Source organism: Acomys minous (genome assembly GCF_964271855.1).
Source record: "Acomys minous genome assembly, chromosome: 3".
NCBI classification, from domain to species: Eukaryota; Metazoa; Chordata; class Mammalia; order Rodentia; family Muridae; genus Acomys; species Acomys minous.
This window is the reverse complement of record NC_140485.1, coordinates 30,215,184-30,242,955: the sequence shown is the minus strand read 5'-3', so window position 1 is coordinate 30,242,955 and position 27,772 is coordinate 30,215,184. Positions and strand designations below refer to the sequence as shown.

At 43.6% G+C, this 27,772-nt stretch overlaps 1 protein-coding gene across 3 annotated transcripts in view; it reads left to right on the top strand.

Moving 5' to 3' along the window:
• Positions 1–27,772, top strand: part of BUB1B (BUB1 mitotic checkpoint serine/threonine kinase B) — a 52,182-nt gene that overhangs the window by 17,739 nt on the left and 6,671 nt on the right. For 2 of the 3 annotated variants that reach the window (XM_084776924.1, XM_084776922.1), the window contains exons 6-18: positions 1,714–1,889; positions 4,069–4,283; positions 4,616–4,707; positions 7,403–7,632; positions 11,447–11,559; positions 12,239–12,357; positions 13,077–13,126; positions 15,342–15,396; positions 16,506–16,614; positions 19,863–20,137; positions 20,900–21,027; positions 21,603–21,743; positions 22,237–22,337. In XM_084776924.1, the coding sequence (XP_084633050.1) occupies positions 1,714–1,889; positions 4,069–4,283; positions 4,616–4,707; positions 7,403–7,632; positions 11,447–11,559; positions 12,239–12,357; positions 13,077–13,126; positions 15,342–15,396; positions 16,506–16,614; positions 19,863–20,137; positions 20,900–21,027; positions 21,603–21,743; positions 22,237–22,337 (1,804 nt within the window). The remainder of the gene's footprint in view (positions 1–1,713; positions 1,890–4,068; positions 4,284–4,615; positions 4,708–7,402; positions 7,633–11,446; positions 11,560–12,238; positions 12,358–13,076; positions 13,127–15,341; positions 15,397–16,505; positions 16,615–19,862; positions 20,138–20,899; positions 21,028–21,602; positions 21,744–22,236; positions 22,338–27,772) is intronic. The other variant, XM_084776923.1, reaches the window with a different exon arrangement.

Here is a 27,772-nt window from a genome sequence, read left to right as displayed (position 1 = left end):
TTCCTGGAGTAAGTAGTTTTTGTTTTTTAAAAAAAATGGTGTTGGGAGATGTAACCGCTTGGCCTCATTCATTTGTATCTGTCTAGTGTAGTTCTTAGCACCAACATGGCAGCTTATGTTCTAGAGGATCTGAGGAACTGATGGCCTCTTCTGGCCTCCTTAGACCCCAGGCAAATACATGGTACACAGACAGACAGGCAGACATGCAGGCAAATCACCCAGACACATAAAATAAAAATTAAATTTAAAAAATTTTTTTACTTTTATTTGATGAATCATAGTTATAATAGCTATTTTAAAATCTCACCAGCATCTAAGTAATCTTGATGTTGGTATGTGTCAAGGAATTATGAATTACATGCAGGGCATTCATTCTGATAGTGTGCTGGATGCTGTTGACTGACAATCTCTAGAGAGTGAGTGGTGATATTGTCTTAGGCAACCGAACTCCAGCTGTTACAGATTCTCACCTTATGGCAATGGTTGTTCTGTTGTCTGTTCAGCTTTGAGACCTCTGTGATGCTGTGTGGTCTGTCTGCTTCCTGGACTGCTCAGGTGAATGTGAGATGAGGGCCAAGGATTATGTCAGAGTTCAGTTCTTGAAGCCTTCTCTATATACATAGGCCAGTACGAGCTCGGGGAGTTAGGAGTTCCAGTCTTCAATGTATTCCTTTCCAGTATTATTCTCATAGTTTTTGGCCCTCAGAATCCCCTGTTCCCATTTCTTTGCCCAGAAAGATAGGATTTGTCAAGGAATTGTAGGTTTCTCAAATCACAGTCGCAGGAGGTCAAAACCGTAAGAGAAAGAGCCGAGTGGAGGGTGTATGTATGAGCTCTGGTCCTCCGCCTCTGCTTCTCTTGCTTTTGTTGCCCTTTCAGAGTCATGTGTTTCACTTCTTATATGTTTAGAGTTCTAAATTTAAATGGTGGGAAAGAGAGAGAGGCTGCAGTGGGTGTGATGTGTCCTACCCAGCACCTATAATCTATTTGCTTTTTTGTTTTTCCGGTATACTTTAAAATTATAGCAGCAACAGCATAGAAGTTTAGTTTTGAAATTTCTGCCAGCTGTGCTAAAGTAAAATATCATGTTGTGGTTTTGTTTGTTTGTTTTTTGTTTTTGTTTTTGTTTTTTGAGACAAGGTTTCTCTATGTGATTTGGGCTGTCCTGGACTCACTTTGTAGATCACGCTGGCCTTGAACTTGCATCAATCCGCCTGCCTCTGCCTCCCGAGTGCTGGGATTAAAGGCGTGCGCCACCATGCCCAGTCATGTCGTGTTGTATATAAGCTCATTTTATATGGGTAAAAAAACACTGTGTGGCGGGTGATAGATGTGGCAGGGTGCTAACAATTGGTTGGTCTGGGTGAAAGGTATTTGGGTACTCATTTACTCTTTCCATAATTCTGCAAATTTTATTTTCAGAATTATAATAAAAAGTTGTTGAGAGACTGAATTCCATCCATTTTCTAGCCTTAGCTCATCCTCAGATCAACCTCAAGAGGTTTTCAATTGGCTGGACTCCGAGTCACCTAGCCAGGATGTCCTTGTCTTAAGCTTGCTGTCCTTATCCCTAGAGAATTAAGTTTCCCTGGAATAGCTCTACATTTGTTCTTCTAGTCTGCTTTTGTTGTTAGCTTTAACAAATTAGAAATTTTAAGTCTGGTTTGAGCTGTCATGTCTGTTAAAAGCCGAACATCCTCTGTCTTGCTTTAGACAGTTCCAGGCTCGAGTGTCTCGACAAGCTCTCTCGGCACTTGGGAATGAGGAGGAGGAGGAGGAGGAGGCCTTGGGGTCTTCTGTACCGCAGAGAAGCACACTCGCTGAGCTCAAGAGCAGAGGGAAGAAGGTGGCAAAAGCTCCCATCAGCCGCATTGGAGGCGCTCTCAAGGGTGAGCTTGTCGAATGTTGCTTTGGAGATAGCGCATAGTCTCCTGTGGTAGGCAGGTTATGTAAGAAGGCAACACATAAGTATATGTGTGGACGCTGCCCTAGTTTTCTGAATACTAGGTAGCAAAAAGAAAAGCCAAAAGAAGCTAATATCACAGGGTGCAGGAAAGCCCAAGGTGGCAGTTTTATGTTGTGACTTTGAATGAACCTGATATTTGAGATGCAACATTTTCTAAGCATCATAGTTGAAGGAATATGTGCAGCAGTGCAGTAGGTGTTATCAAAACAAAGCTTAAGTGCACTAGTTGTTTGGAGAATGTAGTTGATACCATCTTCAGCTGTTTAGCACTAGAAATGGACATTCTTTGGACACCCAAAGATGGTCAACAGTAGTTTTTCTCTTAGGCTGGTGGTGGTGGTGCACGCTTTTAATCCCAGCACTCTGAAGGCAGAGACAGGTGAATCTCTGCGAGTTTGAGGCCAGCCTGGTCTACAAAGCAAGTTCCAGGAAAGCCAAGGTTACATAGAGAAGCCCTGTCTTGAAAAACAAAAGAAACAAAAACTCATTTTCCTCTTTTAGTGAGTCAGTTTCATATGGGTCACGTTGGCTTCAGGTCTGGCCTCGGACTCCTGGTTCTTCCGCTTGCTGGTCCAGGTGCTGGGATTACAGGCGTGTGCCCTACGCCTGACATAAACTTTTTTCCCTCTCTTTTTAATTGGCAATGGCTATTTTTCAAAACTGTTCTTGGGTCACTGCAAAGTTGTCCAGAAAGTACAGAGGAAAAAAGCTTTTGTCACCTGTGTTTATAGCACTTAGACACGTTAACCAAGCTGGCTTTCCAGATCCCTTTCCTGTATCATTTTATCAGCAATCAAAGTGTGGATTGCAGCCTAGAATCGGGAATAGGGGATGTGTGGTGTGAGAGGCTGACCGTCACAGTGGAGCTTAAAAAGTCATTTGTCTTATAATAGTGGGTACCCTAATAGGTGGGCTGGCTTTGTGTTCTGTGGTTGTAGAACATCTCTGTTAATTTCAATTAAAACAAAATGTAAAGCTGAAAAACACTTAGATCAGTTTCTGATAAAACTAGGCAGTGTTCCAGGTATGATGGTGCATGCTGTTGATACCAGCACTCCGGAGGCAGAGGCAGGCTTCGTCCTACAGAGTGAGTTCCAGGACAGCCAGGGCTACACAAAGAAGCTCTGTATAACAAACAAGCAAACAAACCAAAAGCTAACTAAACAACCAAACAATGACGACTGAAAGAAGTTGTAGGGCTTTTAAGTTATGAATAAAAGACTAGAGGTTGGTCATGTGTGGTAGTGGACGCCTTTTATGTAGTGCCTGGGGGACAGAGACAAGCAGATCGGTGTTTGAAGCCAGCTTAGTCTACAGAGTGACTTCCCAGCCAGCCAGAGCTATATAGTGAGACTGTGTCTCAAAAATAAAGACAAAGCCCTGAGGTGGGGGTCAGAGAGAAGGCTCAAGAGTTAGAAAATGCTCAGGGGCTAAGAGCACTTGCTGTTCTTCCAGAGGATCTGAGTTCTGTTCTCAGCATTCCCATCAGGCAGATCACAGCCATTCGTAACTCCAGCTCAAGCTCCAGGGCACTCAATACCTCTGGCCTCCATAGGCACCTGAGTGTGTGCATGTGTGTGTGTGTGTGTCAACATACAGACATACATCCCTACACATAATTAAACATAATCAAAATAAATCTTAAAAAAAGAAAAGTATTAGGACAAAGGGAAAAGTAAAGAGAAACATAAGGTAGAAAGGTAAAATGTATAAAAAGAAGTTGGATCATTGAGAATTTATTACTATTTTTTATTAAGATTTATTTTATTTCTAATGATTATTGTTTGTGAGTCTGTGTGTAGATATGTGCATGTGAGTGCAGGTACTCATGGAGGCCAGGGGAGGGTTTCTGGAGTTATGAGCCACACCGCGTGGGTGCTAGGAACCCAGCTCGGGTCCTCTGCAAGAACTGTATGTGCTCTGAGCTGCTGAGCCATCTCTTTGCCCCAACTTAAGGTTTTAAGAGGAAAAAAATCTTGTAAACCTCATTTTGACTCTGTGGTAGAGGAAAGATTCCTCCTAATTTAGAGAAGAGCATGTACCTTAGGTGGCACCTAAGTTGGTAATTAATGCTTTCACGTGACGTCATCTTTTCCTCCTAGCTATGGGTCAGAGCAGAGGATTCCAAAATACGGTTCCTCAGCAGATGGGCAGTAATTGCAGAATCACTGTTTTTGATGAAAATGCTGACGGCACTTCTCGAGCAGAGTTATCTAAGCCTGTAGTCCAACCATGGATGGCTCCCCCTGTGCCTCGGGCCAAAGAGAACGAGCTTCAGCCGGGCCCGTGGACTACAGACAGGCCCTTGGAGTACAGGGTAAGGACTCAGAGTTCCTGTCAATCTAATGAAGACTTCAGCTTGGTCTTCCTTGGTTTGTTCTTGTTTGTGTTGTTTGCTTTGTTTGTTTGTTTGAGATCTGTTCTCGTTACTTAGTGTAGGCTAACCTTGAACTTGCTATGTAGCCCAGGCTGGCCTTCAACTTTTCATGTTCCTGCCTCAGCTTCCCGTGTGCTAGCCTTACAGCTGTGCGGCACCCTGCCTGGATGGAATTTAACATTACTTAACTCCTTGAATGCTTAGAGATTGTCTGCATAAGTTGTGGTAGAATGTAAAATGATCGTTTTAATTTTTTTTCTTCATTTTTTTAGCCTCATGGCACTCCAGCTTCTGTAGCATCTGTGCCCCCTGTGCTTCCCAACTTTACTCCATATGTGGAAGAGAGTGCTCAGCAGACAGTGATGTGAGTGGCTTGCAGGTCATTTACAGGGGCAATTGCTAAGGGTGGGCAGAGGTACCTGTTACAGTCCCCAGTGCATCTTGTGGTGGGAGTGAGGGCAGGCAAAGCTCTGTGTCGCCTTTGCATTCGTTTTATGTGCTCGTAAACTTGCTCATTGGGGGCACGGTCCCGTTGCTGTAGCAGACACAGCCTCTGTAGTCCAAGCGAGATATGCTGCTTTGATGTTGACAGTGGTTAGAAAGCGGAGTTTTCGCTCTTACCTGCTTTTCTCTTTTGGATGTCTCTTTTCTCCTTCCTAATCCTTAACACTTAAAAAATTTTTTATTAATGTGTATGAGTGTTTTGCCTGCATGTACATATGTATATATGTGTCCCACATGCATGTCTGGTGTCCACAGAGATCAGAAGAGAGCACTGAATTCTTTGGGACTGGAGTTACAACTAGTCATGAGCTACCACGTGGCTGCTGGGAACTGAATGTGGGTCCTCTGAAAGAACAGTGCTCTTAACTGCAGAACTAGCTCTTCAGCCCCCTACTATTTTTGCTATAAGAAAAATTAGAAGTTCAGGCATGGGAGTGCTAGCTTTTAGCCTTTAATCCCAGCACTCAGGAGGCATAGACAGATGAATCTCTCTGTGAGTTAGAGGCCAGGCTGGTCTACAGAATTCCAGGACAGCCAGGGATACACAAAGAAACTCTACCTCAAAAAAACCACCACCAAAAAAAACAAAAACAAAAACAAAAACAAAAAACCACAAAAAAAGAAGAAAGAAAGAAAAATTAGACCAAGTGATATGTAAATAATTAGCCCGAGCTTTAGTCTAATCTTTTATTTTTTTATTTTTTTATGACAAGGTCTCTCTGTGTAGCCTTAGCTGTCCCAGACTCGCTTTGTAGTCCAGGCTGGCCTCGAACTCACAGCGATCCACCTGTTTCTGCCTCCTGAGTACTGGGATTAAAGGTGTGCGCCCCTATGCTGGGCTTTAGTCTAATCTTTAAAGATCGTGAGTTCTGGGCTGGAGAGATGGCTCAGTGGTTAAGAGCACTGCCTGCTCCTCCAAAGGCCCTGAGTTCAATTCCCAGCACCCACATGGCAGCTCACAACTGTCTTTAATTCCAAGATCTGACACCCTCACACCAATGCACATAAATAAAAATATTAAAAAAAAAAAAAGATCGTGAGTTCTAATACTAAGTTCAGTTCTGTGTTTCAGTTAAGAGTTTCCTTCTAGCGGGCTGGAGCAATGGCTCAGAGGTTAAGAGCACTGTCTGTTCTTCCAGAGGTCCTGAGTTCAATTTCTAGCAACTACATGGTGGCTTATAACCATTTAGTGAGATCTGGTGCCCTCTTCTGGCCTGCAGGCACACATGCGGGCAGAATACTGTATAAATAATAAATAAATAAATAGCTGTGGTGTGTTTTGTTTGTTTGTTGTTTGTTTTAAGACAAAGCCTCTGTGTAGACCATGCATGCTAGCCTTGAACTCATAGAGATCCACTGTCTCTGCCTCCCCAGTTCTGGGATTAAAGGCACATAATTGCATGCCTGACTCTCATAGCTAATTTATATAACTCACTCTGTGTGATAGGAACCATAGGAATGCAAAATCTGTCTGAACATGAAACACAGGAAGCCACTGGAACTTTATAGAACTGATATTGAGCTCTTATGTCACGTTTAAATTTAAAAATGGAATTTTTATTATAAATTTAATTATAATTTAATTTATTACAAACAAATTTAAATGTATTTATTTTGAGGCATGTCTCATTCTGTACCATGAATGCCCTGAAACTTGCTGTGTAAACCAGGCTGGCCTTGAACTCATGAGATCCACCTGCCTCTGCCTCCCAAAGGGCTGGGATTACAGGTGTGCACTACAACTCTGGCTCCTTTTCTAAAATTTATTTTAGCTAGGCGTGTGTGTGCTTGCACATGTGCCTGTGCATGGTGTATGTGGATGAGAGTGCTGCTTGCTGTGCACGTGTGGAGGTTGGAGGACAACTCAAATGCAGGGTTATATTCAAAGACCCTTATGCCCAGTCATGTTTTTCTTTATGATTTGTAGTTATTCTTCATAAGTTAAGACATCACTCTTTACTGGAATTTCTCTAACCTAACTGTGTTAGTCAACTTTATGTCACTATCACATATACGGAGACAGCCATCTCCTAAGCAGAAAAGGTTTATTTTGGCTCATGGCTTAAGAAGTTTCAGGGCATGGTCATTTGGACTTGATGACTTTGGCTCACTATTAAAAGTGGTCCTCAGAACTCACATCTCCCCACCCCAGTGTTGGGGACCAAACTCTACGCCTTGATTGTTATAAGCAAACGCTTAACCCAAGAGCCCCAGGACATAATTACTGGTGATCCTTGTGAATTAGTTTGGCCCTATTTTTATTTCATTTCATTTTTTGGTTTTTGAGACAGGGTTTCTCTATGTAGCCTTGGCTGTCCTGGTGGCCTTGAACTCACAGTGATCCACCTGCCTCTGCTTCCCAGTGCTGGGATTAAAGGTGTGCACCACCACACCCGGCTGGCCCTATTTTTAAATGTTACTTTTTTGTTTTTGTTTGAAAGCAATCCATAAAATCCCTATAGCTGCTGACAATTGTCTATCTGTTTGGGCAAAATAAATTAAGAAATTAGCTCATTTTGACTTTGGCCTGAGTGATGGTTGCTTTGCTTCCTTAGGACGCCATGTAAGATTGAACCTAGCATCAACCATATTCTCAGCAGCAGGAAGCCAGGGCGAGAAGAAGGAGACCCCCTGCGGAGGGTGCAGAGCCATCAGCAAGGCTGTGAGGAGAAGAAGGAGAAGATGATGTACTGTAAGGAAAAGATTTATGCCGGCGTGGGAGAGTTCTCCTTTGAGGAGATCCGAGCTGAAGTGTTCCGGAAGAAACTGAAAGAGCAAAGGGAAGGTGTGTGGGTTGTTGTAAAGAATTACCCTTCTCAAGCCTAAGAGAGATTGCCTCCATTACCTGTACCTGCGGGTGATGATGCTTCTATGTTTGTGCAGTTTTTCTCTGTATGTGTGTATATATGTGTGTATGTATGTATAATGTATACATATATATCCATACACACATATGTATATACTGTTCATTGGCTGAATTCTTATTGCTCCCTCTCAGAAACCCTCTTGATGGAGCAAGCAGTCTGTGCTCAAGAGTGAAAGAAGGGGCCGGGCGGTGGTGGCGCATGCCTTTAATCCCAGCACTTGGGAGGCAGAGGCAAGCAGATTGCAGTGAGGTTGCTGGTCTACAAAAGTGAGTCCAGACAGCCAGGACTGTTACACAGAGAAACCCTGTCTCAAAAAACCTCAAAAAAAGAGAGGGTGAAAGAAGGAAGGTAGTCCAACTACAGGAGCATCCCTTGCTCAGCAGAGGCCGGCAGCTTTCTAGATGCTGTCTAAAATACTGGCCTCAATGTCTCTAGCACCTTATTTATATTAACATTCAGTCATAGTCACTTAGACTAGTTATTTCTATTAATTCTCCATTATCTCATTCTGATATTAAGGGAGAATTGAGAATTGAGGGGAGCGGGAAGCAGTTCCTGCTCTGGGGCTGTTGTTCTGGGTGTTAGGAGGCAGCAGATGGAGCAGGACAGACTGATACGCAGAAAGTGAGTGTTGGAGACTAGGGCATTATTAGAATAGGAGGGCAAAATACATTTCAAATGATATGCTGAAAAATGGGCCCTGTGTGCCTGTGTGGGAAGAGGACATGGTTGCAAAGCAAGGGTCAACTAGGTGAAGCTTCTTTGGGTTTTGATGTTGTTGTTTTTGAGAGAGGGTCTCGTCTCATTGTGTAGACCAGGTTGGTCTCAGCCTCCTCAGTGCTGGGCTTAAAGATGTGTACCACCACGCCAGACTGAGTGCTGCCTCTTTAAACCAGCACTGGAGGGCTGGAGAGATGGTGCAGCAGTCAGGGGCATTAGCTGCTCTTACAGAGGACCCAGGTGTGCTACCCAGCAGACTGGTCAGAGCTCACAGCCATCTGACTAGTGCCAGGGTTCCAACACTCTTCTGTGGCACCAGCTACACAAGAAGTATACAAGCATGTGCAGGCAAAACACATAAAGTGTAAAGAGAAAAACAGGAACTGGGGGTCGGTAAACTACATAAAGGAACTTGCTGTACAAGCCTGGTGACCTGAGTTTGACCCCTAGGACCTGTATAAAACTCTCAAGAGTTGTCTCCTGCAGCAGGCACATCACACACACTGTGCACACATACAACAACAACAACAATAATAAGCGTTTTATTTTTTTGTTTTGTGTTTCAAGACAGGGTTTCTCTGTGTAGCCTTGACTGTCCTGTACTCACTTTGTAGAACAGGCTGGCCTCACCTGCCTCTTCCTCTGCCTCCCTAATGCTGGCATTAAAGGTGTGCACCACTGCACCCGGCCCATTGTAATATATTTTTAAACTAGGAACGGAGCTGGAGGGTGGAGCTCAGTGAGTAAAGTGTTTATCTCATGTGTGAAGGAAGACCTGGGCTCAGTCAGTCCCTTGGCACAGGAAATGCTCTTCAGACTCCCAAAGAGCCACATCACCAAGAGTAGATGAGGAGGTACCTTGATAAAAATATTTCCGTAAAAAATGTCTAGTTCATCCCTACTACATAGAAGTCAGATGCATTTTCTTCTCAGAGGGCCGGCCCCATGCTGAGGGTTGGTGGGTTTGGAGAGGTACATTCAGTTTTCTCTCATGGTTTCAAGTCTTACATCTGCAGCCCTGATTTTCTCCCAGTTCATTGAAAGAGCTAAAGCAGCTCGTTTTTCATCGCCGTCAAACCTGCCATCTCTTCCCTTTGTCTTCCCTGGTGTCCCTTCTGTAAATACCGTCTCATTTCTCTGTTACTTCTAGAGTCCATCTTTCCTCATGCCAACTATTTGGCCCGGACACTTTTCCTTCCCTCTAGCATTTTTCTCTTTCTACTATTATCATCATATCCATGGGTTTCCATTCTGCCTTAGTTACTGTTCTGTTGCTGTGAAGAGACACCATGACCAAGGCAACTTTTTTTGTTGTTTTTGGTTTTTTTTGCTTTTTGAGACAGGGTTCCTCTGTGTAGCCTTGGCTGTCCTGGACTCGCTTTGTAGACCAGTCTGGCCTCGAACTCACAGTAATCCACCTGCCTCTGCCTCCTGAGTGCTGGAATTAAAGACATGCACCACCACGCCCGGCCCGACCAAGGCAACTCTTAATAGCAAGCATTTATTTGGGGCTTGGTTGCAGTTTCAGAGGTTTAGTCCATTGTATCCTGGCGGGGAGCATGGTGCTGTGCAGATAGACATGGCGCTGCAGAGGGAGCTGGGAGGTCTTCATCTGGATCTACAGGCTGCAGACAGAGAGAGACACGAGGCCTGGCTCCACACGGACGCTCTTCTCCAACAAGGCTACACCTCCTTTTCCCTTTTTAAGTAGTGCCGCTCTCTGATGACTGACTATTGAGATAGATGAGCCTGGGGGGGGCATTCTTATTCAAAGCAGCCCACATTCATATATGTGTGTGTGTGTGTGTGTGTGTGTGTGTGTGTGTGTGTGTGTGTATTCACACATTTGTGTTAGCGACCCAAAGTTGACCTTGGGAGTTTTCCTCCATCACTTTCTATTTCCTTGAAGTGCAGTCTGGATGAAAGCCAGAGCTCACCTGCACTGGTCCAGCTAGCCAGTTCGCTCTGGGGAGTCCCCTCTCCTCACCATCCACGTACTGGAATTATAAGTGAGTCGGCATACTCACCCAGCATTACTTGACACCCTAACACTCCCTCGGGAAGTACGGTCAGTCTTCTTCATCGCCAGCGTTCTCTTAGGCATTCCTTTTACTCTTGTCAACCAGCTCTGTTCACAGTCACCTGAGGCCCTTTTGCCAAGTCCGTTTCTTCACAGCACCACCTGACGAGCTCTCCAGCCCCATCTTTTGCTGCCTCCCTTCTTACTCTAAGTACAGCAGTCTTCCTGTAGTGACAGACTTTCTTAGGTCCTTATATGACTGATCCTCATTCAGGGTTAGCGTTATCCTTGCTCTTTATCAGAGCGGTACTGGCCTCCAGCAGCCATGACCGCATCTCTTCATCCACTGAGTGCAGTGTTACACCCTCCATTTGGTGCTGCTGTTGTTCACATTTTTTACCGGACTCAGAATTAAACTTCAGGCTTGTACTCACTGTACCCAAGTACTGTTATCACTGAGCTATACCCCTGCACCCCACCCCCCACTTGAATTTGATGAGTTTTTGGTTGGGTTTGGCTTTGCTTGCTTATTTGTTTGAGAAATGGTCTCATATAACTTAAGGTGGCCTTGAACTTTCTGTGGATCGAGGATGATAATGATTTTTGGATCTTCCTACCTCTGTCTCCCAAGTGGTAAGAATGCAGGTTTGCATCCTCTTGCCTGGTTTATGCAGCCCCAGGGTTTTCTGCTAGGCAAGCACTCTCTGTGTGTTTATGCCATATTTGGATGCTAGTGTCACTTGGCTGAGGACTTTGTATCATTGGAACCTATTTTCCATTGTACTTGGGTTTTGTTTTGTTTTTCTTTTGTTTGCTTGCTTGTTTGTTTATTAAATGCAAAGAATAGAGACCCAGACCTCAAATTGGGGCCCTGGTTCCCTTTTCTTATTTTCGTCCATATCAACATGTATGCTGAGGCTGTGAGCCCCAGAGGCAGTTTTTACAGGATGAAGTGTGAGGAGGAAAGGCCTTAACAACTTACCTGTTTCTAGCTGAACTATTCGCCAGTGCACAGAAGAGGGCAGAAATGCAGAAGCAGATTGAAAACATGGAGAGAAAGCTAAAAGAAATCCAGACCACTCACCAAGAAAGAGCTGGAGACCAGGTGATTTTTGTTTTTATTATCACTTACTGTTTTTAATACAGAAAACTCAGGCATGCCAGGCAAAAGAGTCCTACCTTTGATGTGCATGCCCAACCTAAAAAATTTTTGGTAATGTCTTAGTTACTCCTAGCAGGAAAATAATTTAACAAGTGACATTAAATGGGATTTGTGTCATGTGAAATAAGTGATGTCATTCATTGGCTTATATTCTTGTCTTGTTAATTCTGATATTAACTTTCTAGTTTACTCATGGTCCATTAAAATGAGGTTAATTTTTAAATTAAAAAAATTTTTTTAAAAAAGTGTCATTTTTAAAAAAGATTTTATTTATTTATTTTATGTCTCTGAGTGCTTTATCTGCGTACCAGAAGAGGGCATCAGATCCTAGTGTAGATGGCTGTGAGCCACCACGTGGCTGCTAGGAATTGAACTCAGGACCTCTGGAAGAGTAGACAGTGCTCTTAACTGCTGAGCCATCTCTCCAGCCTCTAATTTTTAAAACTTAAATTTAAATCAGTACAACAGTACTGGTTTGACTAGGAACCTGAGTTACTGGAGAGGCCTTTTGTCTGAATGGTTGGCAGACGACTAGAGGTGGTGAAGCAAGTGCTAGCACTAGGGCTTTCAAAAGCCTTTTCTGATTAGTGGGGACATTGGTTTTATTTATGTTAATTTAAAGCAGCAAGAAGAGAAGATGCTTGCAAAGGAGACAGCCAGACTGCAGATTGCTTCAGAGTCTGCGGAAGTGCCGGCAGTGTCTCTGTCCCAGCCCATCCATCCGCTGAGCTCCTGTCCCAGGTAAGACCACTGTGGTGAAGGCACATGATCACAGAGCACAGAGCAAACTTCTGGCTCTGCCCACTTGAAGTCTCCTTAATATTTTGAGCCCCGCTAAGCCATGAGCTGTACAAATCCTAACAAGGTGTCATGCTATGAGGGAATATATGATACTGACTTTTCCTTAGCGAAAATGAAGATAAAAAAGCAAAACTCAAAAAATGACCATACAGGATAGCTGCTGTGCACACTAATGTGCGCCTTCTGTAGTACTGTAACTTTGTTTTATAAAATTGATGGCTTACCATTTTGTAATCTGCTTTAACTGTTCTTGTGTTACTTATATTGTTTTCAGGGTGTGATTGTTCCCCTTGGATAGGAAGAATAAGATTATGTTTAGTAGAAAGCCCTCCAACTTTAAAAATATTGTGTCTGACTACAGAGCAGCTGCCTGTTATCCCACTTTTAGGAGACACAGTTCAAGACCATCCTCCGCTGTGGTTAGTTGGAGGTGCCTCTAAAACAGAAGGGTCTTGCATTTTTTTTAAAAGCAAATTTCTTTTCTTCCCCACCGCCCCCCTCAAGACAGGGTTTCTCTGTGTAGCCTTGGCTATGCTGGACTCACTTTGTAGTCCAGGCTGGCCCTGAACTCACAGCGATCTGCCTGCCTCTGCCTCCCAAGTGCTAGGAGTAAAGGCATGTGCCACCACTGCCCAGCTAAAAAACAAATTTCTTTTCAGGGAAATTTCACCTGCTGAAAGCATTTTACAAGAACAGCCTGACACCAAAGGTAGGTTGAATTTGACAGCATTGTGAAAAATACTGACAACAGATGCGTTACAGAGAACACCAAATGTGGCCTGGGGAGATGTCTCAGAGTTTAAGAGTATTGCCTCCTCTTCCAAAGGTCCTAAGTTCAGTTCCCAGCAACCACATGGTTGCTCGCAACCATCTATAATCAGATCTGGTGCCCTCTTCTGGCCTGCAGGTGTACATGCAGGCAGAACACTCTATACTTAATAAATAAATTTTTTAAAAAAGAATAGCAAATGTTTTTCTTAATTATAGAAAAATAATTAAAAGACAGAGTTGGCATAGAGTCTTCTTTTATCTTTAAATAAAGGAATTCACTATAAACACATATAATTTATTACATGTGATTTGAGAGAATATTTTCATAAGATTTCTCACTTCTTTAAAATACTTCGTTCAGGGCCAGCAGGATATCCTGACAGGTCAAGGTGCTTGGTGAGGAGCCCAACCACCTGAGTTTGAGCCTCAGAACCCACTGACCTTCACACAATGGCCTGACCACAGATATGTGATGCACATGCAGCCAGCTGTGTCAGTCTGCACTTAGGTGGGCCTAACAGGACCCAGCCGTCAGCTGTGAGGAGAGTGGCTCTTGGGGAAGGCGCTGTCTGAAATGATTTTATATTCAGATCGGTGTTCTCCTCTGCTAACAATAGGTGAAAATATGAGGCTTCCCATCTGTTAAACTCCGATGAAAAGGAGTCAACATTTTCCCTCTCAGTTTCTTTTTGCATCAATGGTTATTGTTGTATAAACACTATTAAAGAAAAAAATGTAAGCTATGAAAAATATAAGTAAAAAAAGCAGCCCTAAGGGCTGGAGCTGAATTCAATCCCAGTACACATGGTGGAAGGAGAAAACTGACGACCACAAGTTTTCTCTGACTGCCACATCCTTGCCCACACATATACACACAAAAGTAAATATTAAACAAAAAGACTTAAAACACGCTAAAATGTTTAAAGTGGTAAAAGCATAAATATCCACTTAAAAGTAGTTTTGTAAAACAAAAATCTAGATGGCCTCTAATCCTAGCCAATAATAATATAGGGAGCACAAAGCAGGGAGAAGTGTGTTGAACAACAGAGAGAAAATAGCTGGCAAAACCCAGCATGTGTCCAAAAATAACCAAACAAAAATAAAAGATCTGGGTTTTGTTTTTTGCTTTTTTTTTTTCATATTTACTATTTGTGTATGTGTATGCTTGCATGCCATGCATGGCATATGTGGAGTCAGGACAAATTTTAGGAGTCAATTCCCTCTACCGTGTCAGTTCCAGAGATCAAATTCAGCCTTATCTACTGAGCCACTTCATCAGCTCCAGAATGAGGTATTTGAATCATTGACAATATACAGATCCTATGATGCATTTCCAATTCAAACACATTTTAAAAAATTATAAAGTTACTAAAATGTAGAACTGGCTAGATAGTCAGAGATTGTTATAATTGTCATTAATTATATATATATGCATATATATGTATATGTATATACATATATGTATGTGCTTAGAAAACATACTGAAATATTTGCAGATGTAATGAAGTGTTCTGGAGCCAAACATGGTGGTTCACACCTATAATCCCAGCACTCAGGAGGCAGAGCAGGTGGATCTCTATGAGTTTGAGGTCAGCCTGGTCTACAAAGCCAGTCAAGACAAACAAGACTACACAGAGAAACCCTGTCTCAAAAAACCAAAAAAAAAAAAAAAGAAAGAAAAAAGAAGAAGAGGAGAGAAACAAGTGTTCTGGATCTGTGTCAGGGCCAAGTTGTGTTGGATTTGGGGAGTGGTAGCATTGCTGGGGAACATAAATGAAGTAAGACCATGCATGTTTAGATAATTATTACGAAATGATCTCTACTTTTCTATGTCTTTTCATTATAAGAACAAATCAGGGGCTAGAAAGATGGCTCAGTGGTTAGGAGTATATGCTGCTTACAGAGGACCCAAGTTTGGTTTTCAACACACACGTGTGGCTTCAGGGGATCTGATGCCCTTTCCAATCTCTTCAGATACCTGCACTTCCTGATATGTATGTAATGCAGCCACATACCAGACATGCACATACATACATAAGTAAAAATAAAATCTATTTTCATTTGTGGTTTTCTTTCAAACAATACAGTATTAATTATTTTCTATAGTTTTCTTGAAGAATTAAACACTGATAAAACCTTTTCTCTTTCTTTAGGTCCCAGTATGCCTTTCTCCATATTTGATGAGTTTCTTTCAGACAAGGAGAAAAGGTTTGTTTGTTTGTTTGTTTGTTTGTTTGTTTTTTGGTTGTTGTTATTTTTTTAAATAGATCTTTGATGGGTGGTGGGACTTGCCTTAATCCCAGCACTCAGGAGGCAGAGGCAGGTGGATCTCTGCATTTGAGGCAAGCTTGGTCTATGGAGTGAGTTCCACGACAGCTAGGGCTACACAAAGAAACCCTGTCTCAAAAAACAAACAAACAAAACAAAACAAAAAGAAATAGGTCTTCATATATATGTACACTTTTTAAACTTAAGATTTTATATTATTAAATTTCTTAAATTAAAAAAATATATATTGGTATTTTGCCTGCATATGTGTGTATGTATGTATGTATGCATGTATGTATGTATGTATGTATATGTATATACATACACATGTATACACACACACACACACACACACAAACACACAATTTGTGTTCCCAAGGTGGCCAGAAAAGAGTGTTTGTTGTTTTAATTGAACATCTCTGATCAGGGCTGGAGAGGTGGCTCAGAGAACTGCTTGTTCTTCCAGAGGTCCTGAGTTCAACTCCCAGCAACCACCTAGTGGCTCACAACCATCCGTAATGAGATCTGGTGCCCTCTTCTGGTATGTAGGCACGTGCAGGCAAGATACTATATAAATAATAAATAGATAAATCTTTAAAAAAAAGAAAATCCCTGATTGTTCTATTTTGCCAATAAAGACTCAGGAGGCAGATGCTGTGGTGAAAAACCTGCTAGTTCAGAGAGGCAGAGAAAGCACCCAGCTGACCTTCCTACTCAGCTCATGTCCCAGTGGAGAAGACCCAAAAAGCTCACTAGCTCAGCTGACAGCCCAGGAAGAAAGGGCCAAAAAACCCAAGGTCAAAGGCTTGCTAGCTCAAAGGCCAAGGCTCTGAGGAGCTCGAGAGCTCAAGCTGAAATCCCAAATGCCCAAGAGCTAAATAAAAAGCCTTTTAAACTAATGCACGCTCTCTTAAGTCCTCCTCAACTCAGTCCTTCCTACTCTTTAATGCAATTTTATCTCACAAACAACCAAAAAAAGCATGAACCAGAGGTCTCCTGTTACATGTGTATACAGTAACGGGGTGCTAACTGCAGCGTATCTTCCCCAGTCCTGCTTCAGGCCCTCCACAGGCTCTCAAGGCCCAGCGAAGACCCCTTGCGGTTCTCAAGAACACAGAAATCATTGCCTCAACTGAGGACACGTCTCCTGATGGTTGTGTAAGTTAACATAAATGGCTTAGTGACTTGCTTCACTCCAATCTCTCAGAAGTCAGCCCTTGGCTGCTTGGCTGGCTCGGTGGGTAAAAGCACTTCCTGCCAAGCCCCGTGGCCTGAGATGATTCCTGGTCCCACATAATGAAAAGAGAGAACTGACTCCCACAGGTTGTCTTCTGACCATGGGTCTCTCTCTCTCTCTCTCTCTCTCTCTCTCTCTCTCTCTCTCTCTCTCTCTCTCTCTCTCTCTCTCTCACACACACACACACACACACACAAATAAATGTAATCAATTTAAAACCAAAGTTTAGGGCTAAGTGCTAAGCCTGTTGAGGCATGCTTGTGATCTCAACAGACAGTGGGAGTAGAGGATTATGAGTTCAAAGTCAGCCTAGGCTGTGTTGTCAGTTTGAGGCCAGCTTGAACACAGAGCTAGATCTTGTTCAAAAGACTATTAGGCCAGGCTTGGTGGCGCATGCCTTTAATCCCAGCACTTGGGAGGCAGAGGCAGGTGGGTCTTTGTGAGTTTGAGGCCAGCCTGGTCTACAAGTGAGTCCAGGACAGCCAAGGCTCAAGGCTACAAAGAGAAACCCTGTCTCGAAAAACAAAAACCATACAACAACAACAAAAAGAATATTAGGGTCAAAATGAAAATCACTAATTTGAACTAAGTACATGAAAAGATTTTCAGAATCGTGTCACCAGGAAAATGCAAATCAGAACCACAGTGAGATACTACATTGTACCTATACCCCAACAGGGTGTCTGGAATCAGGAGATGAATAGTCACACGAGCTGGGGCAAGATGTAGAGAATCAGACCCTTCATACACTGCTGCAACAGAGCGGAGCTCCCATGGGTGACGCACACACATGATATGCTAACTTACATGTAGGCAAAACACTCATAAAAGGACAGCATAAAATAAAATAAAAATAATTACTCCAGGCAATGGTAGTGCATGCCTTTAATCCCAGCTCTCAGGAGGCAGAGGCAGGTGGATTTCTGTGAGTTCAAAGCCACCTTGGTCTACAAAGTGGTACACAGAGGAACCTTGTCTTGGAAAAAAGAAACATTAATAGTTACCATAAACCTCAGTGTTTCCTATCCGTGACATACACCCAGAAGGTTCATAGAGAGCAGCCTAAGTGTTATCAGCTGATGGGTAGGTCACGTTTGTCAACAGAGTGGCGTATTGCCTGACAATTCAGAGGAAGGCATGGCATACTGATAAATGCAACTGCCTGAGCATGAGCTCAGCCTCATGGCGAGGGACGTGAGGATTCTAAGTACGTGGACTTGTGTGTCTGCAGAGAACATTGCTTTGGAAGTAACTCCCGTGCTCTCCTTGCCACTCAAACTGAAAATGGAATGTGTGTCTGATGTGATATAAAGAAACTTGTGGTAAATATTCTTCCATGTGTGCAAAGTGTCATAGTGAAGTGGAGCACTTGGGAGTGACGGCGAGGGTAATGGAAAGGGGCTGGGAGTGTGCTGGGCTTTCTGAGGGACCCTGAGGTGCACACACACTCCACAGCGGTGGAGTATATCTCAAAGTCTAAGAAGGTTGGGGGTGTCACTAATATGATGGCCTTTTCAAACTTGCAATTATTTTTTTTTTATCCAACACATATGTAAAATGCCTTTTGGGGCAATGGAAACATTATGTAGGCCAACCATTTTTCCTTCCTGTTCTATTTTTATTTATTTACATATTATTGTTTTGTGTTTCTGCGTGAGTGCTTGCATGTTTACATAGAAGTTCTCTGTTTACAGCATGTGAGTCTCGGGACACCAGGCTTGGCTGTAGGTGCGTGTACTCACTCCTGCCCCCTTCCTGTTCTAACTACTGTCATATAGTGACTTAGTTAACCAGAGGTAAAAAGATACTGTATAGGCTTTCAACTCAAACTAAATCAAAGGCATTGCGTTGGCATTTTGTTAACACTGGGGAAGGAAGCTGCAGGTGCTTGCTGGGAGGCTGAGGAGGAGTGAGGCATCGAGGAGCTTCAGGGACTGTGCTTCCTCCATGGCCAAGGAAGCAGCAAAGTCTTTGAGAGGCATTTTTTTAAAATACAGTTTTATTTTTATTTACTTTCTTCAAATATATTTTATATCTGGTAAAGTACATAAATTGTATATATAACTAGTGCTATTTTATATCTATGTAGAGAATTTTCATGACTCAGGAGATAGCTGTGACTGATGAAGACACTCAGGCCCCACTCCAGCTGCATGGGTTTTGAGTTCCCAGAGAAGGAATCCAGGCGTTATTTCCCCCTTGATATTTGTTGATGTATTTTATACATATGAGTGCTCTACCTGTTTGTATGCCTGCATGACAGAAGAAGGCATCAGACCTCCATTAGAGCTGGCTGTGAGCCACCATATGGTTGCGGGGAACTGAACTCAAGACCTCTAGAAGAGTAGCCTTCTCTCCAGCTCCCAGAATACTTTTCTTTTCTTTTTACATTTTTTAAAAGTTATTTATTGCTGGGCATGGTGGCATATGCCTTGAGTCCCAGCATTCAGGGAGGCAGAAGCAGGAGGATCTCTGTGAGTTCGAGGCCAGCCTGGTCTATAAACTAAGTCCAGAACAGCCAGTGCTCCACAGAGAAACCTTGTCTCAAAAAAAAAAAAAAAAAAAAAAAAGTCAGGTGGTGGTGCACTCAGGAGGCAGGAGTCAGATGGATCTCTGTGAGTTCGAGGTCAGCCTGGTCTACAAAGTAAAAAAACAAAACAGTCATTTTAAAAAATTTATGTGCATTGATGTTCTGCCTGCATGTATCTGTGTAAAAGTGCTGGAACTCCAGTAGACTGACAGACAGTTGTGAGCTGCCATGTGGGTGCTGGGAATTGAACTGGGGTCCTCTGGAAGAGCAGCCAGTGCTCTTACCCGCTGGGCCATCTCTCCATACTTCGAGAATACTTTTTAAGTGAGAAAAGTAGTGTCAGTTCTTCAGCTTTCAGGGCAAATTGTTTGGGAGAAGACATTAAGCAGTTTTTCTGAGTTGTCAAGGCCTACTTTTTGATGAAGTATAGTTTTCTTTGTTAACAAAATCATGTTCTTCTGTGCTGTCCTGTGTGCTTAAATTGTCTTCAACTAGAGGACCTGGTGTGTCATTTCTAAATCCCATGGCAATGATCTGATATCCAAGGTAAAAATGTGTGCATGTGTGCGTGCATGCGTGTGTGTTTTATATTACATGTTTGCTGAACTATTTTAGCTAAACTGTGTTGTCTTGTTTTAGGATGAATTTACAGAAATTGAACCTTTGAGTGAAGATGCCATCATCACAGGTTTCCGGAACGTAACCCTTTGTCCTAACCCTGAGGACACTTGTGACTTTGCTAGAGCAGCTCGCTTTGCATCCACTCCTTTCCATGAGCTTCTGTCCTTGAAGGGCATGCCCCCGGATGCTGAGGGACGGCTGCAGGAAGAGGATCTTGATGGAAAGAGCGCTGAGGGGCACCACACCATGGAGGCTGCTATGTATAACCAAACCCTCAGCGTCAAGAAGCTGAGGTGAATGGAGGGTTTGCTGTCTTGCTCTGTGGGCTTGTTAGCAGTTCCAGTCTGTCCCAGGTGTAACGTCACTGGAGTTAGCTGATTGGCTTGGATTTAAGGAACAGAAGAAGTAAATTTTGATAGTTATGAGACTCAGAGGTACAGAGGGAGCAGTGGCTCAGCACTTCAGAGCACGTTCTTGTAGCGGACCTGGCTTTGATTCCCACACAGCAACCACTGTCCATAAGTGCAGGACTTGGGGATCCATTGCCCTCTCCTGACCTCTGCAGGTACCAGACACACACACAGGTCACAAACCTGTGAGCAGAATGCTCGCATACATACGTAAGTAAATCTAAAACATTCTTTATCTGTTTCTGATTTTGGAAAATTATGTCCTTTAAAAAAGAGACTAATAAAAATCATAGCAACTATTAAATTATTTTAAAATAAACTATTACGAGATGAATTCAGTATAAAATTTGTCATTTAAAAACGTATAAAGTTGTTGGCTAAAGAGATGGCTGGTTAGTGGTTAAAAGCACTAGCTGTTCTTGGAGAGTCCCCAGGTTCAGTTACAGCAGCCACAGTGGCAGCTCACAACCCTCTAACTCCGGCTCCAGGGCATTTGACGTCTTCTTGTGGCCTCTGGGCTCTGCACTTACATTCATGCCAGTAAACCCTCGTAAAAGTAGATGGCTCTCTATTAGGAAAATAGATAAGGCTCTAACAAGCTGGTGTACATAGCCCTGAAGACAGGTTCGCTTTTGTTTCTTGCAGCCCAATTATCGAAGACAGCCGTGAAGCCACTCAGTCATCCGGCTTCTCCGGCTCCTCAGGTGCAAGTACATCCTCCATCAAAGGCTTTCAGATTCCTGAGAAGCTGGAACTGACCACGGACGCTGCAGGTAGATCTGCCTGGTGAACGGTTACGCCCCTCAGAGACTGCGCTGTAGACCAGCAAAGCTGCCACACCTGCATTTCCCAAATAAGCCAGTGCTAACTCAACATAATTTCATAAGTACCCGAGGCAAATGGATGTGGTCAGATTAGCAGTGTAGATTTTTGCAATGTTGAAATGTCTCCCACCTCCCTTTTTTTGTTTTGTTTTGTTTTGGTTTGGTTTTCTGAGAGAAGCTTTCTCTGTGTAGCCTTGGCTATCCTGGATTTGTTTTGTAGACCAGGCTGGCCTCTAACTCACAGAGATTCGCCTGCCTCTGCCTCCCAAGTGCCACCACTGCCTGGGCCCTATTCTGTTTTTTAAAATTCTTGTTTATATGTGTGTATGGGGGGGGGGGAGGAGTAGAGAAAGGGTCCCCAGTCCTCCTGGAGCTGGGTTACAGGCAGCTGTGAGCAGGGACTGGAGCGGATCCTCTGGAAGATCAAGAAGTGCTCTTAACCACCAGCCCATCTGCCCAGCCCTTTAGCACCATGTGTCAAACAGTAGTTTTTATGTTTTCTCAACAACTTCCTTTCTCCACAGAAAACGCTGTTCAGTCACCCTGGTGTTCACAATATCGCCTACAACTATTGAAATCCTTACCACAGTTAGGTATTTCTGCAGAGTTGTCTATGGAAGACGGACCGATGCCTACATTGGAACTAGGGAAGGAAATCGAGTTTGGTAAGTATTGTTGAGTACCTGGCCTTTTGCTTGTGACATCATATAGATAAGTGACTTGAATGCCCTGAGCCCTTGAACACTGATGGTTTCTAGGTTAGTGTTGCAGAGGTTAACACATTGACAATGTCCTGCCACGGTAGCAAGAGCACTTTCATTTGCCTCTTTTTTAAAAGATATTTTTTCAGGTTTATGTAATTTACTTTATGAGTGTTTTGCCTGTGTGTATGCGATGCCTGTTGGACTGCAGGTGGCTGTGATCCTCCCTGTGGTGCTGGGAATTAAACCCCTGTCCTCGGCAAGAGCAGCAGGTGCTTTTAACTGCTGAGCCACCTGTCCGGCCGCCCTTGGAGTTGTAAGCACATGATTGTGAAAAGTACTCTAGTTGCCAGTTACTGACGAAAACAGCAGCCCCTCTCACCCCTAAGCCAGGTAGGGAAGGTGTAAGGACCCGCATCTGTTCACAGATTTAAATGGCCTCCACCCTTTCCAACAGGTGACGAAGACTACTGCATTAAACACGAGCACCTACTCTGTGAAGATTACAGGTTATTCTGGGTGGCACCAAGAAACTCTGCAGAGCTGACCATGATAAAGGTGAGACTGACCCTAGTAAATAAGCAAAGGAGGTGGTTGTGTCCCCATGGCACTGTCAAACCTGCTGGCTTCTTTACTGGGAAGTCAGTGAGCTGTCCAAAATCAGTCACCATGCCAGGTCACCATCAGAGATCATACGCGAGGGGCCATTATGTGAAGACTTCTGTGTCCGGGCATGCTGAGTTCTGTTGACTTTATCTTCAGAGATGTGCCCTGGAGTATGTGGGCTGCCCCCCCGTGACAGGTCACGTTCTAGTTGTGTGTCACTGTGAGATCTCCATTCACCGTTACTGTGGGGAAGTCTCATTATAGTTTCCTTATATTGGACACCCAGATACCTTTTCCCTCTGCTTTTTCCTTGGCTTAATTCCTCTAATTTTGGGAAAGTGCATCCTTTAGTAGCTTTCTGAGGAAAAGGAGGCAAAAGTTTTTTAAGTCCTCTGGATCAGAAAATTCCTTATTCTGTGTCTTTTCTTGATTGGTAGTTTGATTGGATATAGAATTCTTTCTTTCTTTCTTTCTTTCTTTCTTTCTTTCTTCAAGACAGGGTTTCTCTGTGCAGCCTTGGCTGTCCTGGACTCACTTTATATACCAGGCTGACCTCGAACTCACATGATCCACCTGCCTCTGCCTCCCGAGCTGAGTGCTGGGATTAAAGGTGTGCACCACCACACCCAACTTTTCTTTAGAATTTTTTTTAAAAAAAGAATTATTTATTTATTATTATGTTCACAGTGCTCTGTCTGCATGTACACCTGCAGGGCAGAAGAGGGCATCAGATCACATTGTAGATGGTTGTGAGCTACCATGTGGTTGCTGGGAATTGAACTCGGAACCTCTGGAAGAGCAGTCAATGTCCTTAACCTCTGAGCCATCCATCTCTCCAGCCCTTTTTCTTTAGAATTTTAAAGCCTTCTTTTGTAACCTTGCTTGGTTTTGTTTGTTTTCTCTGTTGTTTGGTAAATTGGTTTTTGGTGGTTTTTGTTTTATTAACTACAATTTTAGACACTGAATATAGGCATAAGCAAATGTCACATCACTGAGCCACATCCTCACTTCCTTCCTAACCTTACTTTTGAATTCACTTGCCATCCTAATCTTTTTCTTTTTCTTTTCTTTTCTTTTCTTTTTTTAAAGCTCAGTAATGCAATTTTGTTTGAAAAGGGTATACTAGAACCGAAACCAAGCACTCCTGGGCACAGACGTTCACTTGGTTTTCATTCTAATGTATGTGGTGTCTGTGACTTTTCCCTGTTGGCTAGCGTCTAATGTCACAGTCTTTAGCTTTTGGATAGTTTTAGAAGAATCAGCATAAAAGGAGCGAAGGAAGTTGTCAGGGGTCAGCCACTCCACACCATCAAGTTCTAGAAGTGCAGTGGGGCTCTGAGTGAACAAGAGTTATACCGGTTGGAGTCGGTCGATTTCGTGTTTTAAGATAAAGGTCCTGCTATGTAGGCCTGGTTGGTCTCAAACCAGTAATCCTCCTGTCTCTGCCTCCTGCATACTTGGATTACAGGCATGTGTCACCATGCCCAGCTGTCATTTTAATTCTGGTAGCTTTGTGTGAAATTTCTCCCTGTCTTTAGACCCTGGAAAAGTCTTTTGTCTCTGGCATGTAGCAGTTACCGCTTTGATGTAGTAAGTCTGTTGTCACCTATGTGCTAGGCAGATGGTCAGGAGACACTGCAGTATGGGAAGTTCTGTCAGTCCTGACACTTTCTTTGAAGAAAAACATTGTTTGTTTAATTTTCTGCTTTCTCAATTTGTAGTTTCTCATATGGTATAGGCTTTTCCACACAGTTATTTGTTGTTTAGCATTATTTATTTATTTGTGTTGTGTATGTGTGTATAGATGTGAGGATGGTTTGTGGACTGTTTTCTGCCATCATAGGTTCTGGGCACCTTTACTCACTGAGCCGTCTCACCAGCCCTATTTTTTATTACTTTTTGGTCACTCTACTGAGTTCCTTTACCTATTGCCCTTCTCCCCCAGTCCCTCCCCGCCCCCCAACACTAGGAGAGAAAGAAGGGTAGAGGGAAAAGGGGGTGTTAGACCTCTTTAGACTACTGCCTGCTGATTAGGGCCGTCAGGTTCTTTAGGGCAAGTCTAGTCTTCGTCATCTCCAAGCAGCAACCAGCCTTACCTGGGGCTCGGCATTGACATACCCCCTGCAGACTTCCCAAAATTCCAAATATAAACTATCTTCAGCTGATGAAATCACGCCCCACCAGGGCCCAGGGCAAGTCATTTAGCAACTGTGGACAGTCTGGAGCAGCCCCATATTCCACACCTGGGATTAAACAAAAACATCATCACATAACATGACTGAGCTTATTAAAGAAATCAAAATTGTACGTGTTCTCTCTCTCTCTCTCCCTCTCTCTTTCCCTCCCTCCCTCCCTCTCTCTCCTTCTCTCCTCCCTCTCTCTCTCCTTCTCTCTCTGTCTCTGTCTCTCCCTCTCCCCCGCCCCCCCCTGTCTCCTTCTCTCCCTCCCTCGCTTTCATCTATAGCTATTGGAGAGGAGTTTGATTCCCACACCTACACTGGCCAGCGCACAGCCACCTGTGACTCCAGCTCCCTAGGATCTGAGCCCCTCTTCTAAGGGAGCCTGCCCTTCAGTGTACATAACCGCATACAGACAAACAAAATTAAAAGTAAAATATTTTTATTCCTCCCCTAGCCTCTCCTTTGTCTTACTTTCTGTAGTTCAGTTGTCTGTTGGTAACTTCAGGGGATTGCTTCTGAGACACCTCCCACCCATGCCAGACACCCAGCCTGAGGTGTTCAAGTCCTTTATATAAACTGACATAGTATTTGCAAACAGCCTACACACACTCCCGGATGCTTTAAATCATTATGTTACCTATACTACCTGACATAATATACATACTATGTTATTTATTGTGTGTTGTTCTCCCTGTCCCCGCAACCCCAAGTATTTTCTATCCATGGTTGATTCCTGTGCTGTACAACAAGGAGATTCAGACTTTTTTCTTTTCTTTTTTCTGTCTTTTTTTTTTTTTTTTTTTTTTTTTGTTGTTGTTTTTGATTTTTGAGACAGGGTTTCACTGTGTAGCCCTGGCTGTCCTGGACTCACTTTGTAGACCAGGCTGGCCTCGAACTCACAGTGATCTGCCTGCCTTTGCCTCCAAAGTGCTGGGATTAAAGGCAGGCACCATCACACCTGGCTAGATTCAGACTATTTTATAACCATAGTTTTAATCTTTTTATAGGTTTTATACTTCTTACAAAGGGACGATATTTTTTTATTTCACTGAGATTATTAATGAAGTTTTAAATTTTTTTGGAGGCGGAGGGAAGGGGCCAGCAAGATGGGCCAGTGGATAAAGGTGCTTGCCACCAAGCCTGACAACCTGAGTTCAATCTCTGAAACTGGCATGGAAAAATATTGCAAACTCCTATAAGTTGTCCTGTCATACCCAGGCCATGACACACACACACACACATATAGAAACACAGAAACACACACAAACTATAGAGGTGGTTTTTTTAAAAGAGGGAGGCAGAAGTCTATGCCCTTCCCAGTGTGCCCTCCCCATCTGTTCTCTTTTTGTCTACTTCAAGTTCTATCTTTTCACATTAGCAACTTTCTGAGTGTTTGGCTCTCTTTGGGGTTAGATGTACAACACTCACAGCTAATTGAAACCTGTGTGTATTTAAAAGAGACCTTGACAGCCGTGGGGCTTCACTGTAGGTGATGCAGTTTTGGCATTTTCTTAGCAAACCCACCAGCTGTTAAATCTTTTCTCCTGAGCGGATTGGATCTCTGAAAGAAGGCTTCTCTTTCCCTGCCCAGAGAATACGCCTGACTGCTGGAATGAGAAGGAAGTAGTGTGAGAGACAGGACAAGGAAGGTGCCACATGTGACACATTAGCTTCTTAGTTTCCACCTTGTCCTCCATGGTGCCTAACATCTTCTGGTCCAGGCTGTTTGCTCTGTACACCTTGAGAGAGAGGGGAGAAGCAGTCATGGAGCGGGGCTGCAGGGACAGGAGTGAGAGACGAGTCCCTCTTCAGTGCAGTTTGGGCACTCCTGTGGCTGCATCCAGCCTTCCTCACTGAGCAGATGCTGCTGGGTGTATGGATGTAGTGGCACCTGTGCACAAGGCTGCTCTGCAGTTTCCTCTGTTGCCAAGACAGCACTCCATGTGTCCTCTAAGTGCATCGGCTCTATTCTCTTCCAGCTGCCAGAGCTGTACTGCTCCTGTGTCCTTCCTTATAGGTTATGCTTTGGTTTTTGTTGGTGGTAGTTTGGTTTTGGCATTTTAGACAAGGTCTTACTATGCAACCCTGTTGGCCTGGAACTCACAGTGTTGAGTGCTGGCATTAAAGGGTACACCACTATGCCTATCCAGATGATGCATTTTTAGTTACAGTTTACTTCATATTTGCTGGAGTGTCGGAAGGCCTATGTGGTGGTTTGAATAAGGATGGCTTCCATAGGTTTCTGTATTAGACAGCTGCTCAGTCACCCGGGCAGGTGTATAACTCTTGATAGGATTAGAAGGACTAGGGGTGGGCTTTGAGGTTTCAAAAGCCCAGGCCAGGCCCAGAGTCGCTCTCTGCCCAGGTATCAGGATGTAGCTCTCAGCTACTTCTCCGGCACCATGTCTGCCTGCATGTTGCCGCCATGCTCCTCGCCGTGATGATAATGACAGCCCCTGAAGCTGTAGCCAGCCCCAGTTAAAGGCTTTCTTTTATAAGAGTTGTGTTCAAGGTCGTGGTGTCACCTCACATCGATAGAACAGTGACGAAGACAGGCTGGAAGGAATGTGGAGGGTTTTGTTGGTTTTAGACAGGGTCTCACTCTGAAGTCCTGGGTGGTCTGGAACTCGTGTGTAGACCAGGCTAGCCTAAACTTGCGTTTGTCCTCCTGCTTCTGCCTCCTGAGTTCTGCAGGTTTTGTTGTTATTGTTGTGTTTGGGGTTGGTTGGTCTTAGCTAGTGTGCAAAGTAAAAGGTCTTATTATTACAACACAATATACATGACTGTTCTTTACTCATATCTGTTCCCCTTCTGTCGCTCTCCCCGTCCTCCCCAATGCTGCTCCTCCTCCTTATAGTTTCCTCTTGCTTTCATGCATATATAATTAAATCGAGATTCTGTGTATGATAGAAAGCACAGTGTATTTGTCTTTCTGTGTCTGGCTCATTTCACTTACCATAATCTACTTTCTTCCAAATAATGTGATTTTGTTATTTATGACTAAGGCATGTTTTCCAGTTAAGCATGATAGTACACACTTTTCTAGGAGGCAGAGGCAGCTGGATCTCTGAGTTCAAGGCTGACCTGGTCTATAGAGAGGGTTCTAGGCCATCCAGGGCTCTGTGGTGAGACCATGTCTCCTATTGGGTTTTCAGTCTGCCAGGCATCACCATTTATCCTACTTGTCCTTACCTTTTAAAATTGTCT